The 18079-nt window shown below is 30.5% G+C and overlaps 3 protein-coding genes and 1 non-coding gene across 6 annotated transcripts in view; 2 read left to right on the forward strand and 2 right to left on the reverse strand.

Annotated features, from left to right (window-relative positions):
- The first annotated feature begins 1135 nt into the window (after nucleotides 1–1135).
- LOC115233637 lies at nucleotides 1136–3044 on the forward strand. Its single transcript, XM_029804179.1, has 4 exons — nucleotides 1136–1609; nucleotides 1826–2168; nucleotides 2285–2456; nucleotides 2522–3044. Exons 1-4 carry the CDS (start codon nucleotides 1436–1438, stop codon nucleotides 2751–2753), a joined length of 921 nt encoding a protein of 306 aa, XP_029660039.1. The 5' UTR covers nucleotides 1136–1435; the 3' UTR covers nucleotides 2754–3044.
- Nucleotides 3045–3114: 70 nt separating this feature from the next.
- Trnap-agg lies at nucleotides 3115–3186 on the reverse strand. Its single transcript has one exon. It is a non-coding gene; the product is annotated as a tRNA-Pro (tRNA).
- A 1668-nt stretch (nucleotides 3187–4854) lies between these two features.
- LOC115233631 (leucine-rich melanocyte differentiation-associated protein-like) lies at nucleotides 4855–7784 on the forward strand. The gene is made up of 4 exons (XM_029804170.1): nucleotides 4855–5035; nucleotides 5681–5908; nucleotides 6396–6783; nucleotides 6963–7784. The coding sequence occupies exons 1-4, from the start codon at nucleotides 4862–4864 to the stop codon at nucleotides 7040–7042; spliced, it is 870 nt and encodes a 289-aa protein (XP_029660030.1). The 5' UTR covers nucleotides 4855–4861; the 3' UTR covers nucleotides 7043–7784.
- An 8647-nt stretch (nucleotides 7785–16431) lies between these two features.
- The window catches only part of LOC115233610, a 49039-nt gene continuing 47391 nt past the window's right edge, over nucleotides 16432–18079 (reverse strand). For all 3 annotated transcript variants that reach the window (XM_029804123.1, XM_029804124.1, XM_029804125.1), the window contains exon 13: nucleotides 16432–16915. In XM_029804123.1, the coding sequence (XP_029659983.1) occupies nucleotides 16872–16915 (44 nt within the window). In that variant the 3' untranslated portion in view covers nucleotides 16432–16871. The remainder of the gene's footprint in view (nucleotides 16916–18079) is intronic.

Raw genomic sequence — 18079 nt, forward strand, 5'->3', positions numbered from 1 at the left:
TATACAGATGACAAAATATATGAATAGCACTCTACAAAAGCGTGGTGAGGAATCCGAGAGCGGAAGTGCGTGCGTGTTGATTAAGCAAAAAGCAAAATCGATGTTATATCGATACCGGAGTATCGCGAGAGCTCGATAGAAATCGTTATAATTGACATGGCTGACAGAGGACGTCGGGTGACGTCGACCAAGCAGAGTGTGCGCATGGTAGCAAGAACTCAAAACTTCTTAAGAGTCGGCAGGAGAGACAGTAGAGACCTTTCGCTGGAAGACGTGAATTACGAATACGTTTTTTTCGTATTACAGCCAAAATACAAAGAAAATTATATTCTAACAACAATATTCGTAATCAGTAGGATCGTAAGATTGGCGCTACAGAGTGATCTTTTGGAAAAAAGAATTAAAATAATATTTCATAAGTTGATAAACAAGGTACAGCTCTGGTACAGCTCATGGCGGATTAGGTGCAGTTGGCCATGAGCTGTATTTTATTAATTATAAATTTTTTGAGAGCCAAAATGCAAAATCCGACTCTGTAGCGCCAATCTAAGCTTTGTAAAGAATATAGCAAAAAAAGTTAGAGGAAGAAATATGACTTTTTTGAGGCTACATATACGAAAAAAACGGATATCACTAGAGCTATATGCAAAGAGCAGCTAATGAGGACATTTTTCTAGTAATACACTGATCGTTTGACAAAGAGAGATGATTGCGCCGTCTTTGTCTCTCTTTCATCGTGTATGTGTTTGGGCATTAGTCGCCCATACACCATTGTTTCTTATGGGTTTGTAAGATATAAGCAAAAACTCCTCTTAAGAGAGGAGAAAGTCCAAAAAAAAGGTCCAGACAAAGGACATACGCAGTACGCAAAAACACGTCCGAACCCGACACGTTGTCAGTCGGAACTTATGTCTATAGTATTATTATTATTAGCGGGACAGAGAAATAGCCACAGATACCTATACTACTACTAGATCGCTAACTTCGTCAAAAGAGCTGTGGCCGGCTGCGGTCGAGAAGACGCTAGAAATGCTTCGAAGAGTTTGATTGACCAATCAGGACAGAAAGAATAAAGATTTCTTTATTCTGATTGGTTAATGCAACGCCTCGAAGCATTTCTAGCGTCTTCCCGACCGCAGCATATGTCTATGTATTTTACCAACTGACGTATAGGCATAGGCAAATTCTTTATTGATCAAAAACAAATCACATGATACAAAGATCTGTTTATTAAATGCGATGTTTTTGATTAATTTACGCATTTAATTAATCATAATAGCATTATGAAGTCATTAAGGGATTTAATAAGAAACTTTGATAGGTTATATGATAACCAATACTGTTCGCGCGATACATAATTTATATATGTTTGTATTTTGAATTTTATTTCTTTATTTTATCGTCTTATATCGTTAAGATTGGAAATTACATAAATATGATTCCGGACAACTGTGAGCATAACAGGATTTGGAAAAATGTTAAAATAAACAACGAAGCTCACATGATTTGTTTCACGAAAAAGAACGAGCCGTGGAAAGTTCTTTTAACGAATCTAATAGAAATTTGGATAGAGACTCTGACAGATGAAACTATGCTCCACAAATTTCAGGTGCTCGAATGAATCATTTTATAATTATATGTGATATATTACTATGCTTATACATATTGTACATAGTATACATTGAAATCTCTATTATCCGCTATAGGAACCACAGGAGAAAAAAATATAGATTCGAATTTAAGAAATTATTTTGTAGTTTTTTTAATAATAAACTTATTTTATACATATACTTATATGTATAATATATATTGTATTGCTTTTTAGACCTTGAATCCTCTCTTAAATCTTGAAGCTGTTGATTGGAAGCAACTGGTAATGGATATGTTAAACGATATTCCCAAGCATATGCATACACATACTGTAGAACTTTCCACATATCGAATAGAACTGCGGAAAGATCAAGATTTTGAAAGATCAAGATTGAAATTGAGATTCTCGTTAGATCTTCTCAAAGAAACGCCGCAACAGTTTTGGGAAAATGTGACCATGCCTCTCTGCTTGTCATCGATGGAACTGGTTCGCCGATATAAGATTCTATTGGATTTAGTAAAACAAAAAGATGAGGAAATTGCAGAATATAAAGCAGAAGGTGCAGAGTTGATTAGGAGTAAGTATTTTTTGTATAACGTGTAATATTATTCTTCCAAACAGCTAAAAATTAAAAATAAAGTTAAAGTAAATTGATTTGAATATAAGTTAAGCATCATTATTTATATCTTATAGAGTATATTGCTACAAAACCATTCAGCGAAGAATTGTTTCACATTGATACTACTGCACCGACTGCGACTGATTTTGTAAGAACTTTCCAATCTATGTTCCATTTTCATAATGAAATAAACTTGTCAACGCCATATATGAAGATAGAATCTGAAAAATCTTTGCACAATACAAGGTACAGTATAATATATTATATTATATTAAGTACACTACATTTATTACACTTATTCTTTATTTTAGTGATAATAATTCTCCAAAGATTGATGAAAACATTTTTCCCAATTCTAAAGACGAATTCGTAAAGGAGCTAAAGCAAGATAAGTCGGATGAGCAAGATCATTCAAATGTCAAAGAATACGAACAAGAAGCAGGTCCCTCCAACAAAATTTCAATTCCGAAAATAAGCAGCACATCTCACAGAATATATAAACTAAAGAAGAATAAAAAAACCTTGAGCGATTTCATATCATAGTAAAATATCGTTTTCGGCTATTAGGATTCGCGTCTTTGTGTAAATTTGTTAATAATGATATTTATTGAAAGAAAAATATGTTGAGATATATTTATATATAATTTTAATCTAAGTCTTTAAGGAATGAGACTCATAAAAATAAAGTAAATCGCAAATGAATATTATAATGTTATATATAGAACGGGTTTGTACATAAGAAATAATAGCATTTTATATATGTACTGTCTGTAGTATATTGAATGAACAATATACTTTGTAACTGTCTTAACACAATATATAAAATGCAATGTATATATTTTTTAATGACTAAAGAGTTGTGTTGAAGTTGAAAATTAAAAAAAAATCAAAATGCAAAAGAATTGGGCTCGTCCGGGATTTGAACCCGGGACCTCTCGCACCCTAAGCGAGAATCATACCCCTAGACCAACGAGCCTTATTGCATATATGATCATGCGTACAAGATATCGAATTTTATTATGCTGAATGTCTTTATATAATATAATTATATATTTCCATAACATGACATATAATAATATGTAATAATAATCGCGCTTAATTATTTCTTTTTTAATTTTTGAGATTATTTTAAAATAACAATTTTAATGATAAGTTTTAATTTGAAAGATTCTTTTAACATTTTAAGATTTTGGATTTTTTTCTTTAATAATTCGCGATTAAATCTTTTTTTACAGTCTTTTAAATTATTATTTAAATTATTTTTCGGCTAACTTATTATCAATTGTGGAACATTTATCGCTCTTTGCTGCCTGTATCGTTTCGAGCATTTGGCGAAGATTCTCGCGGGATGCCCTATTTCCGAATCGCTTTCCGACACATTCTTCTCGTCGTTAGATGCTGATTTCTTCTCCTTGCTCGGAAGCACCGGCAAACTGCCCATCACGCGTCTCGTCCCGTTGCTCAAAGCTCCGCTACTGGACGAGGTCTTGCTCTTGGAATCCGAGGTATCGATCAAGGAACCGTTTTTGCGGTTTATCAACGAAGTGTCATCTTCAGCGACGTCCTGCGTCGCAACATTTTTTGATACTCCATGATTGCGATCCGTCAGAAGAATTTCCTCCATCGCGAGTTCACTACCGTCTTCCGATTTCGTAGAATCGATCGACGGAATCTGCGATTCGACGACGGACTTCGGGATCTTTTCTCCGTTTGATCTTGAAGTCGAAGCTGCCTTTTGTCCCGCGTAACAAGAACCACAACAGCACGCCAGCAGCCAATTCGAAGCGAAACGTTGTGCGATTTTTCCGGTAGTCCAGGAGCCTCGAATGGGAGGCTCCTTGAAAGTCGAATAACGAGCACTCTTCGTCATCTTGTTGAGATCAATTCAATCTTGGTTCTCCGGATTTTTGTGGCTAGTCAATTAGAATCGCACTATTTTTTGCTGATTTCGAAGCGAATTTACATACTTTTAGTGATGTATATTTAATTATTTCACTTTAATTTGTTTGAATATTTTCTTTTTATCCTGGATTAAGAAAATGTATTACCTTCAAAGATTTACAGTAGAAACTACTATAATTCTTAATAATCTTAATAAATTGATATTTTGCAATGATTAACGAGAGCAACAGTCGAAGAAAGACACGACGCGGAACGAAATTCTCGCTATACTGACTCTGAATTCTTTCATTTGACTATTTGTTCTTCCACTGAACGGAACAGGACAACGATAATACTGATTTTTGCTTCCTGCCTTCTGGTAACAAATAGTGTATTAACAGCCTCCATGTTCAAGGTCCAGTATCTGGCAAGTTATGATAACGAGTGATACGATAATTATTACATGTGTGAGAAGGTTTTATTTCAATGGTGATAAATTTTTCTAATTTTTTTCGAACAAGCGAACTAAATATATTTTCAGAATGTTTAGTTGAAATTGGATCATAAATATTTTTTATTTTTTTATTGAATTTCTTTTTACATTCTATCATTATTAAATAACAATTTTCGCGATTTTCATCTGTTTTTCTTATACTGTTGAAAAAATTGACTTAAATTTAACATATATCGCTTGTCTTGAACAGTCTATACAAATTTTTTTTTTTTGTTATTGCATATATGATCATGCGTACAAGATATCGAATTTTATTATGCTAACAATATATACGCATATGTATATACGCACAAGGTTTATCTATGTTATTAACAGCGCGATAATGCTTTCTCTCTCTCTCTCTCTCTATTTGCGTGGGACAATATGCAACATGGCGGGTTTCAGTCAGCAAGACTTCAATAGGAGCGGATTGACACTCGATAATGGACGGGTAATTATAAAAAAAATCGATTTTAATTGTACGCAATAACATTTAATCAATGCGTATATTATGATACGTGTCGACTGATACGGATCTGCGCTTTTCAACTGCACTCTCTTGCACTTTTTGTTGTCATAAAGTAAAAAGTACATGCTCGAACTTGGAAGAAAACAGAAATTGTGAAATGTGTGGGAGATATATAGTTGGAAAGAGTTAATCTTATGTTAACTATTTATCTTTTTTATTGAATATGACCAAATTACTTGAATAAATTTTTTAAATTTAGATTTAAATCTAAATTAAATTTCAAATAGTATCAATATATATCTTAATTTTCAATGTTAATAAGTGTTTTCTCGATTAAAATCTTAATCTAGAATTATAAGATTTTATTGTACAAATTGTGTATAAAATGTTATAAAAATTATAATAAAAAATTATATAAATTTCTTTTCAACTGGAAGTTTATCTAAAATTAAATTAGTTAATAAAGTCTTGTACTTTCTTTACGTTGTTGTTTACAACAATTTTATTTTTTCATTTCTAAAATTGATTCTAAAGTTTAAAATTTTTCTACATTTTTATTCTTTACTCATATTTATATCTTTTCTGTTATTTTTATATTTATTTTATTCTTATCTATCGATAATTTAGGCTTGGTACACCGGACAAAAAGCAGAAAAGGTTCCCAATGGATTGGTGGGAGTTGTCGGTCACAATTGTCTCGGTTTGGATCTCTCGTACAACGAACTGACCACCGTTTCCGGCGTAAAAGATTTCGAGCAACTTCAAGAATTGATTCTAGACAATAACAAACTCGACAATCTCAAAACGCTATCGTGCATCCCGACTTTGACTACGTTGAGTCTAAACAACAACAAGGTAATTGCTCTACTTGGAGAGATAATAAAAATAAATAAAATTCTTATATCAAAACACTGTGTGATTTAAAAAAATCTATATGTATTAAAATTCAATCAGAAAGTCATTAAACAATATTTCTTTTCTTCAAAATTTTACCGTCATTTGTTAGAGACGATTTTGTTCTTAAATCTTTTTTGCAAAACAATTTTTAACAGAAATATTTTAATATCTTCTGTGATGTTTGAAATTTTTTTTTGTACATACGATATAAATTTTCTAGCAAATAATATCTCTTTTCTTTAAGAAACTAGAAAACTTTAAGATATATATTTGAGTAAAAATAACATTAAGACACAAAGTTTAAATTTATTATTTAAAAGTGCCAACCTTGTCTAACATGCTTGTAAATTATTTTATTCTATTTTTCTTCTTTCTTAAAGTCCTTATGTAAACGTTCTTTTGGATTTCTGTATGCTTTGAAAACCAAATTATTTCCTTCTTATAGATATCTAACATCGACAGAGCTCTAGAACGGATACGAGAATGCTGTCCTAATATAGAGTATGTGAGTCTCCTGGGCAATCCCGGCTGTCCCGATCAGCTCACCAACCCGACATCCACCGACGAGGACGATTATAAGCGTTACAGGCTCTACGCCATCCATACTTTACCTCCGAGTCTTCGTTTCCTGGACTCGCGAAGAGTCACTCAGCAGGAGAGGCTGGACGCTAAGGCTCGTGGCAAGTACTCCAGGACGATCAAGCTCGTTCCGGAGCTGGAATGTAACTTTGTACCTAGCTCGACGCACACCGACAACGAGTTCGACGACATATACTTCAACATCCATTACACGCCCTTGCCGAACTCGCTACGTACTCCTCTGGATCACAAGGGTGCGTATAATCAAATCAAATCGTTCAATTGTGTTAAAGATTGTTAAAAAAAAAAACATTGTAATACAATCGAAATACAACTTTAAGCATTTTAATTTTTAAAATTGCTGAATTATTCATAAATTTATACGCTCTAGTAAATGTACTGGACATTAATGATAAATTTTCTTTTTTGCCAGGCGCGTACGGCAAGTGCAAATATCGATACTCTGGCAAGAATTCGGAAGGCAATCGGTTCATCTCAAATAACGATCTCTAATTGGAAAAGAATTGCACGGATATATTTTTAAATGTGGCCTTAAAATATCGAAACGATTCTTCTAGTCAGATATGATTGATAATGAAACATATTATCAACGAGAGATCAATCTTCTAGATTTCGACGAACCGTTATTAAAATTTATCGCATGCGATATACGATTAGTATTACCGATGGTAAATATGATATATCCAAGATTTATATTATGATATTAATTAAATTTTGATACAAAAAAAAACGACCGTTTTAATATATCAATTGTGAAATTCACTTTAAGAAGAGATGATAATTATGTAAATAATGATATATATTTCATAATATAACTTTTTTCGCGAAAAATAAGATTAAAATTTTCAATTAAAAAAATGTAATAAAAAATATATAATATTATTTTAAAAATGATTTGTTGAGAATAAAATTAAAAAATTAAGATTATAAATAAAATTGTTTAAATCATCGTGCTATTGTATAATTTCAAACGTAAAATAAATCTATATTTTTTATAGTACGATAATTCATATAACTTCGCTCTTCTTTTAGGTAAACTTCACAATTCTTCAATAGTGTATGTAACGATTCATGCATATTTTTCTCGAATAATAATGTGCCTAACTTGCGTTTATAAATGCGCTTACTCGAAATTAATAAATCACGAGAAGCATATACGAGTAAACGTATAAAATTTTTATTATCATATACACACCGACAAACGACATATAAATAAATGTCTGATTCTCTAACATAAGTTTTAACATTACATTCCGTAATATTAAGTACTCTAAGTGGACTAAAACATACCGTAGAGTAACTTGGGGATTTTATCGAGATAGAAAACGTAACGGGTTATCGTAGTAAATTCTTCGAGTTTCTATTGCTATTGGTCCGTAAATATACTCGACGTACAATTATCGCAACGACACTAAATTCAATATTTCGAGAATATTGAAATCTTATGTATGTATATATAACTATATCTATATATATTTCTCAGAGAATTTGTGTTAGTTTTAAATCTACCACACAAATATTGGTCCTGCAAAAAATAGCTGAATTAAAAATTTGTATAAGAAATTTAATTTACTTACATTATAAATTTCTTATATTTCCTCCATCGCGGAGTGTTTGGCTTTATAATTCCTTAAATGAGTCATATCTTTGTTATTTCTTAATTATTCTATTTAAATCCCACAAGAGATAAATCAAAGAAACCGTTTTCTTCTATATCGAGTCACATATTTAAACTAAAAATTTCCTATTTTAAATATATCATATTTGACTGTGACACTATATATGTGAATATTATATTAATATTTCAACACAAAATGAATGCAAACTTCATAGAAATTTGAAATAAATTTTGTGTAAAATCAACATATTTTTAATGATAAAATTATAACTTGGAAAAATTATTGATAGTCTGTAGTCACTCTCACTTCTATTGTAGAATAAAATCAACATTATTTTTGGAAATTTTAATAGATAAATCCTGTTGCTAATAATATAGAATATATTGTATCTATTGTGGAAAATTAAAAATATATGCACATTGTGTTATTTTTATACTTATTTTTCAATTATTTTAATAATTTAAGCAAATGTAATTAACGCAACAACAATATGTCAAATTAATACATGAATGTGTTAAATATTTAACACAAAAATTTTAACCGGCATATTTTTTAACAAGAAAACACAAATTTTCAACAGTGTACAAATTCATCGTATTATAAGACGATATGCTCAATACATAGATTTGCGAGAAAAAAAGAATGTAAAAGATAAGAATTTCTAAATATTGGTACCGTTCAAACATAGGATGGCGTTACGAAAACAATGACATATACATATACGTACTCGAGACAATCGCCGTTGTACATTGTGCTGAGTAACGTTGAAGTAATGAGCAATTAAACGTTAGATAACGCTATTCACTGATAACCATTGTTTTCGCGGCTGCATCCTAATCGCGATAACATTTTCACCACGATAGGATCGGATACGCGGATCGATTCGATCTGAGGTAAACTTCTAAACGGGTTTAGGCGAATGTGTGTCAAGGTGAATGTATTGACGTATCTCCGCGCACTGTATGAAAAAAAAAATTTAATTTTTAAAATTGCTGAATTATTCATAAATTTATACGCTCTAGTAAATGTACTGGACATTAATGATAAATTTTCTTTTTTGCCAGGCGCGTACGGCAAGTGCAAATATCGATACTCTGGCAAGAATTCGGAAGGCAATCGGTTCATCTCAAATAACGATCTCTAATTGGAAAAGAATTGCACGGATATATTTTTAAATGTGGCCTTAAAATATCGAAACGATTCTTCTAGTCAGATATGATTGATAATGAAACATATTATCAACGAGAGATCAATCTTCTAGATTTCGACGAACCGTTATTAAAATTTATCGCATGCGATATACGATTAGTATTACCGATGGTAAATATGATATATCCAAGATTTATATTATGATATTAATTAAATTTTGATACAAAAAAAAACGACCGTTTTAATATATCAATTGTGAAATTCACTTTAAGAAGAGATGATAATTATGTAAATAATGATATATATTTCATAATATAACTTTTTTCGCGAAAAATAAGATTAAAATTTTCAATTAAAAAAATGTAATAAAAAATATATAATATTATTTTAAAAATGATTTGTTGAGAATAAAATTAAAAAATTAAGATTATAAATAAAATTGTTTAAATCATCGTGCTATTGTATAATTTCAAACGTAAAATAAATCTATATTTTTTATAGTACGATAATTCATATAACTTCGCTCTTCTTTTAGGTAAACTTCACAATTCTTCAATAGTGTATGTAACGATTCATGCATATTTTTCTCGAATAATAATGTGCCTAACTTGCGTTTATAAATGCGCTTACTCGAAATTAATAAATCACGAGAAGCATATACGAGTAAACGTATAAAATTTTTATTATCATATACACACCGACAAACGACATATAAATAAATGTCTGATTCTCTAACATAAGTTTTAACATTACATTCCGTAATATTAAGTACTCTAAGTGGACTAAAACATACCGTAGAGTAACTTGGGGATTTTATCGAGATAGAAAACGTAACGGGTTATCGTAGTAAATTCTTCGAGTTTCTATTGCTATTGGTCCGTAAATATACTCGACGTACAATTATCGCAACGACACTAAATTCAATATTTCGAGAATATTGAAATCTTATGTATGTATATATAACTATATCTATATATATTTCTCAGAGAATTTGTGTTAGTTTTAAATCTACCACACAAATATTGGTCCTGCAAAAAATAGCTGAATTAAAAATTTGTATAAGAAATTTAATTTACTTACATTATAAATTTCTTATATTTCCTCCATCGCGGAGTGTTTGGCTTTATAATTCCTTAAATGAGTCATATCTTTGTTATTTCTTAATTATTCTATTTAAATCCCACAAGAGATAAATCAAAGAAACCGTTTTCTTCTATATCGAGTCACATATTTAAACTAAAAATTTCCTATTTTAAATATATCATATTTGACAATATAATTTGCACCAAGCGCTAGAGATTGACAGACATAATCAATATATCTAAGTAAAACTTTTTTTATTCATCTATTTTTTTGCAGGGAGCTTACGCACATCACTTGAATCCCTACGTAATGTTAAAGGCAGTTTTATATAGTTTCCTTTCGTTAAAACCCTGTTTTTAGGAAGAGAGAGAGAGAGAGAGTCTTTTATAACTAACAATACACAACAACTTACGATGTCACACTCACAAATATAATCAAAGGTATAAGAAAACAATTAAGTACGTATATATGTCAGTTCGATCTTTCGATTTATGATGGAACATTCGACAGTCATCGATCCGTATCTATAACACGCTCCAGCATTTAACGCTAAATGTGACTGAAATTATTAAATGTTATTTAAGATAGATATCGGATCTCACAGAACATTTAACGCTAAGTACATACAGAATGATGCAAAAAAAATGGATCGCTGAATGCAATCGTAATCGTACACTACGAAAATACAAGCTTGTTACGGTCATTCTGGAATTACCGGAAGAAAACTTCATTTTTAGATACATACATATATGAATGGCGAGTTTCTTGTGTATACGTATATGTATATATAAATATATATATATATATATATATTTATGCGAGAATGTGTTCGCATTCAAATTGTGAAAAGGGAAGCGGTCATATTTAAATCTCTTAAATACAACGTTCCCTCGCTCACTCGCTCCAGGGACTCACTCATTTCTATTGTACCTATTTGCTGGAAGCATCTTTCTTTCCAAGAAAGGAAAGTGTCCACAAAATTCAAACGTTCTAAACGCTGAACTCTTTACTTATAAGTCTCGAATAATTTACTCGGCAGATAAAAGGCAAATGAACGAAAGAAACGTATTCTATTTTTATAAAATACTTGGATTCTCCATTACATATATGAATTATTATTCCTTTATCGCACAAATAATTATTTTTTCAATGAAAGATGATTTTTATAAGGATCCACCATTTCATCGATTTTGGTCGAAAATAATACGTTTATTTTGCTTAAATTGTCATTCAATGGTCATAAGCACTAGCTTCGATGACAAAGTTATCACGGAGATAAAGTTTTTCTAAGAGATTTAGGAAACAGTGTTCTCCACATTCACATGCATGGAAAGTGACAAATTAACAGTTACCAATGACAAATTATTGATAAATTATCAATGTTTATGAATGTCGCATTCTATGTTAAGAGACACTGTAGTGTCTCGCGCCAAGTCACGTGCAGCAACAGTAATCTTGACGTGATATCAAGATTAAAAAGGATTTGAGTCAAGTCGATTAGCGGCTTCTGTGGAATGTCTTTTCAAAACATCTATAAATTTAGCAAACATCTCTGTTTTAGGTACAAATAAATCATCATCGTTATTTGATCGTGTTTGAAATACTGGTTGGTTACATAATGAACATTATATATATATATTTTGTTAAATTAACATAATATGGATATGTTAAATAGTGTGACACTATATATGTGAATATTATATTAATATTTCAACACAAAATGAATGCAAACTTCATAGAAATTTGAAATAAATTTTGTGTAAAATCAACATATTTTTAATGATAAAATTATAACTTGGAAAAATTATTGATAGTCTGTAGTCACTCTCACTTCTATTGTAGAATAAAATCAACATTATTTTTGGAAATTTTAATAGATAAATCCTGTTGCTAATAATATAGAATATATTGTATCTATTGTGGAAAATTAAAAATATATGCACATTGTGTTATTTTTATACTTATTTTTCAATTATTTTAATAATTTAAGCAAATGTAATTAACGCAACAACAATATGTCAAATTAACACATGAATGTGTTAAATATTTAACACAAAAATTTTAACCGGCATATTTTTTAACAAGAAAACACAAATTTTCAACAGTGTACAAATTCATCGTATTATAAGACGATATGCTCAATACATAGATTTGCGAGAAAAAAAGAATGTAAAAGATAAGAATTTCTAAATATTGGTACCGTTCAAACATAGGATGGCGTTACGAAAACAATGACATATACATATACGTACTCGAGACAATCGCCGTTGTACATTGTGCTGAGTAACGTTGAAGTAATGAGCAATTAAACGTTAGATAACGCTATTCACTGATAACCATTGTTTTCGCGGCTGCATCCTAATCGCGATAACATTTTCACCACGATAGGATCGGATACGCGGATCGATTCGATCTGAGGTAAACTTCTAAACGGGTTTAGGCGAATGTGTGTCAAGGTGAATGTATTGCGTATCTCCGCGCACTGTATGAAAAAAAAAATAACTTTCATGAGCACCTGTACACTGTCTATCAACTGCAATACATTCGTCATCAGACAGAAGGTCTATTACACCAACATGACGCAGATACGATTATTTTTCTTTATATTTATTGTTAGATATCTCAAAATATTATTATACATATGTATATTACTATTATATATAATATTTTATTATTTCAATTAATAATTAATAATTTCGTTCTAAATTCCCTAATAATTTTTCTTTTTCTGTAAATAAATTGAATTTTCTACACTAAAAATAAAATTTTTTTCAATCAAATAAATATATTTTGTTAATTTTAATTTTTTTCTACTTAAATAAATTTATACTATGTATCCAAAAATGTTTTGTTATATTAAATAAATTATTATTTGCATGTAATATTTATTAAAATAAATAAAACCTGTATTTTTTACAACAAACAGCTAAAAATAAAAAAACATTTTTTTTTTATTTGCAAATAAAAACATATTTTGCTTTCATTTTATATATAATTTACTAATTCAAATATATTTGCTGCTTGATTGAAATAACTAATTCCTTTTCAAGTATTTAAATAAATAATTTTTTTTACTAAAAAAAATTTATTTGTATTTAGTACATTTTTTTCAGTGTATCTTTTAGATTTATTATCCTTCTTCAACGTCTAATCTTGTCATAAAGAGATATCCTGTCACTAAAATTAAGATCGATCATTGTACACACTTTTTATATTGTTCATATTTCACGACACCAGATGGGAAAAGTTAATTAGATTTTACCTGATACTGCCAGACGCGAATAATCACGCGCGTTTGTCTCTTGTTTAAAAATTTTGCCACCTGAGGATCTCTCTCCTTCTCTCTCTATTTTTACGAAGACGATTTTCAACGTATGGAAAACACTACACGTTACTCGATTAAACCATATGCGTGTTTGCACGTGATCACCCCGTATCCGGGACCACAGTACTACGCACTGATAGTGTAGGCGAAAGTTCTGCCATATCTCGGCTAACACGAGAACTTTGTTTGACCGACTAGGCGAACAAATTATCCGTTAGTCATAAGTATAATTATAAAGGAGACCTCAGAAGGGATTATGCAATTAATATGCATTAAATTTTTCTCTTCATACTTATTCAATTATTCAATTATACTTATTTCAATTATTTTCGCGGTAATTAAATTTCCATCTCTCTCTTCTTCTCTGTATCTTTTTATTTCGATAAGATGTTAATTGTAACAAACGCTCTTACATAAATCTCTCTCTTGAAAAAAATGCTGCGCTTTTATATACATATATTTAGCATACAATCGTCGTTCCCGTTTTATTTGTGTTACCCTTTTATATGACGAATCCCACACCGGTGTATCTTTCCTTTAGAAAACGCTATTGCGTATCCGAGAGCAATTAAAGTACTCACTACCAGAATTATTCTCTGGAACCTCGTGTAAGGGAATGCACGCAGATCGGTATGTTTCCGCACGCGCAGTAGCTCTCGCACTTTCAACTATCGAATTACTCTATCGAAGCCTGGATATCGCCATGATAGACGCTTGTACACTGTTGGAAAATTTGTGTTTTGTTAAAAAATATGCCGATTAAAATTTTCGTGTTAAATGTTTAACACGTTCATGTGTTAACATATTGCTGTTGTATTAATTAAACTCAAATTGCTGTCAAATTTTAAATTATTAAAACAACTGAAAAAAAAGTATAAAAATAACACAATGTGCACATGTTTTTAATTTTACCCAATAGATATGTTCCGCATTATTAGTGACAGGATTTATCCGTTAAAATTTACAGGAAAAAATGTTGATTTTATTCTATAATAAGAGTGAGAGTGACTGCAGATCGTCAATAACATTTTTCCAAGTTAATTTTATTATTAAAAATATGTTGATTTTATACAAAATTTTTCAATAGTGTAGCATGAAAGAAGCGTGTCATTTTTCCAATATTTTTTTCAATTTTTTCAATTTGTTTTTACATAACAAACAGTATAATGTATCGTGAATTTTATCCAAAATCACATATTCCTAATATATATATATATATATATTTATGCGAGAATGTGTTCGCATTCAAATTGTGAAAAGGGAAGCGGTCATATTTAAATCTCTTAAATACAACGTTCCCTCGCTCACTCGCTCCAGGGACTCACTCATTTCTATTGTACCTATTTGCTGGAAGCATCTTTCTTTCCAAGAAAGGAAAGTGTCCACAAAATTCAAACGTTCTAAACGCTGAACTCTTTACTTATAAGTCTCGAATAATTTACTCGGCAGATAAAAGGCAAATGAACGAAAGAAACGTATTCTATTTTTATAAAATACTTGGATTCTCCATTACATATATGAATTATTATTCCTTTATCGCACAAATAATTATTTTTTCAATGAAAGATGATTTTTATAAGGATCCACCATTTCATCGATTTTGGTCGAAAATAATACGTTTATTTTGCTTAAATTGTCATTCAATGGTCATAAGCACTAGCTTCGATGACAAAGTTATCACGGAGATAAAGTTTTTCTAAGAGATTTAGGAAACAGTGTTCTCCACATTCACATGCATGGAAAGTGACAAATTAACAGTTACCAATGACAAATTATTGATAAATTATCAATGTTTATGAATGTCGCATTCTATGTTAAGAGACACTGTAGTGTCTCGCGCCAAGTCACGTGCAGCAACAGTAATCTTGACGTGATATCAAGATTAAAAAGGATTTGAGTCAAGTCGATTAGCGGCTTCTGTGGAATGTCTTTTCAAAACATCTATAAATTTAGCAAACATCTCTGTTTTAGGTACAAATAAATCATCATCGTTATTTGATCGTGTTTGAAATACTGGTTGGTTACATAATGAACATTATATATATATATCTGGAACCTCGTGTAAGGGAATGCACGCAGATCGGTATGTTTCCGCACGCGCAGTAGCTCTCGCACTTTCAACTATCGAATTACTCTATCGAAGCCTGGATATCGCCATGATAGACGCTTGTACACTGTTGGAAAATTTGTGTTTTGTTAAAAAATATGCCGATTAAAATTTTCGTGTTAAATGTTTAACACGTTCATGTGTTAACATATTGCTGTTGTATTAATTAAACTCAAATTGCTGTCAAATTTTAAATTATTAAAACAACTGAAAAAAGTATAAAAATAGCACAATGTGCACATGTTTTTAATTTTACACAATAGATATGTTCCGCATTATTAGTGACAGGATTTATCCGTTAAAATTTACAGGAAAAAATGTTGATTTTATGTTTTTAATTTTACCCAATAGATATGTTCCGCATTATTAGTGACAGGATTTATCCGTTAAAATTTACAGGAAAAAATGTTGATTTTATTCTATAATAAGAGTGAGAGTGACTGCAGATCGTCAATAACATTTTTCCAAGTTAATTTTATTATAAAAAATATGTTGATTTTATACAAAATTTTTCAATAGTGTAGCATGAAAGAAGCGTGTCATTTTTCCAATATTTTTTTCAATTTTTTCAATTTGTTTTTACATAACAAACAGTATAATGTATCGTGAATTTTATCCAAAATCACATATTCCTAAAAATGTTTAGATTTTTTAAAAGGAGCTGTAATTATTTTTTCAAATACTCTTTTTTTATTTTATTAACTTTTTTCATAAGAATAAATGTTAAAATAAAAGCTAAACGAATGTTAAAGTCATTTAATATGTGTGAAGAAAACTTTTAGTAAACTTTCACGGAAAAGAATTATTTCACAAAAATTAATCGCATTATTGCATTTTATTTCATACGATTTTTTATCTGTACGAGTTTCGTTAATCGCTCGATGCGCGGATCGTAACTGTAGGAATCTGAAAGATGTGTTGCGAGCAGAAGCGTAACATCGTGCTTCATGGTTGTCAGCAAAGAACCGTTTCAGCAATTGTGCAAAAAGCTTGACACGCATTCCAAAACTCGCGCCAATGATCGGTTCAACGACATTCTTACGTTCTTAATGCCAACATCCTTTTCATAATTCGTTCATTTTCTGAGAAAAAGGGAGAGAAAGAAAGAATTAATGTCCCTGTTTCTTTTTTCAAGAATTTCTTTCATGCTTTTCAATAGAGTAGAAATAAAGTTCTCTCGAAAAACATGAAAGACCGGAAACTTTTTATTATATGTGTGTTGACTAGATATTTAATAAAATATATATTTAAGAAATAAAAATAATATTTTTCTAAAGTATTTTAAAAATATTTAAAAAATTATTTTATTAAAGATTTATAAAATTATTTCTTTTTATTGTTTAAATATTATGTACCCTTCTTAGACTCTCTCTCTTTCTTATATATATATGTATGTAGTTATTGGCTATTAAAAACCTTTCAAAGAAAACAAAATAACTCGAATATCCTGCATTGCTGACGGCGCAAAGCGATGATTGAGAAACACATTAGTCTTTATACGCTGGAAAAATCGATCTGGTTTTAAGAGCAATAACGTAACCGATGGCCGCCGGTGAACATAATATAAACTCGTATAGAGCCTACGATGTCGAACGTAAACCTGTCGCCGGCCGATCTCTAACGAGCAAAAAAGGATGAGTGAGTGCGAACGAATATGGAGTTTTCCGCGAGTCGGAAGTTGCAAACGTGCAGTGCGTGTAATGCGACGAATGTACTATAAAAAGGCATTTACGGTATTATTGCGTTGCCGTATCGACGTAAATACAGAAATGTCTTTCGGGAATTTCAAGAATTTCTTTTTGGAAAAAATTAAGATAAAAAAATATCTTGACATCAAATTATTTAATTTTGGATAATTCAAGAGTTTAAAAAGTAAAATATATATTTAAAAAAAATAATAATAAATCTTTTACTTATAATATTTTAAACTTGCATAATTGAATAATTGTACGATGATTTTGGTTTTCGTGTAACTCTGAGATTTCATCCCCCGAACCACAAATTAGAAGATGGTTACCTCCGTTATCGATCTGCGGCAGGCGCAGCTGGAAACGGGAGTGGCAAGGACCTTAATTTCATGTGAGGTTCTATTCGCAAACAGCAAAAGCTGAATTTCATCGGCGAATAAAGATTAATCTAATGCTATTAAAATAAATAATACGCGTTGAGTTTGGAGCGATAGCGATTGATATCGATAGAAGAAAAAAATTATCTTGTATAATATTAATTATTCTTCAAATCGAATA

The sequence above is a fragment of the Formica exsecta genome, unplaced genomic scaffold (genome assembly GCF_003651465.1).
Source record: "Formica exsecta isolate Colony F162 unplaced genomic scaffold, ASM365146v1 scaffold18, whole genome shotgun sequence".
Classification (NCBI taxonomy): Eukaryota; Metazoa; Arthropoda; class Insecta; order Hymenoptera; family Formicidae; genus Formica; species Formica exsecta.

Coding starts and splice junctions, on each gene's coding strand:
- LOC115233637 (XM_029804179.1), top strand. CDS start 1,436: ATGATTCCGGACAACTGTGAGCATAACAGGATTTGGAAAAATGTTAAA. Junction 1,610..1,825: donor CTATGCTCCACAAATTTCAG/GTGCTCGAATGA, acceptor ATTGCTTTTTAG/ACCTTGAATCCTCTCTTAAA. Junction 2,169..2,284: donor AGGTGCAGAGTTGATTAGGA/GTAAGTATTTTT, acceptor TATATCTTATAG/AGTATATTGCTACAAAACCA.
- LOC115233631 (XM_029804170.1), top strand. CDS start 4,862: ATGCTAACAATATATACGCATATGTATATACGCACAAGGTTTATCTAT. Junction 5,909..6,395: donor TGAGTCTAAACAACAACAAG/GTAATTGCTCTA, acceptor TCCTTCTTATAG/ATATCTAACATCGACAGAGC. Junction 6,784..6,962: donor TACTCCTCTGGATCACAAGG/GTGCGTATAATC, acceptor CTTTTTTGCCAG/GCGCGTACGGCAAGTGCAAA.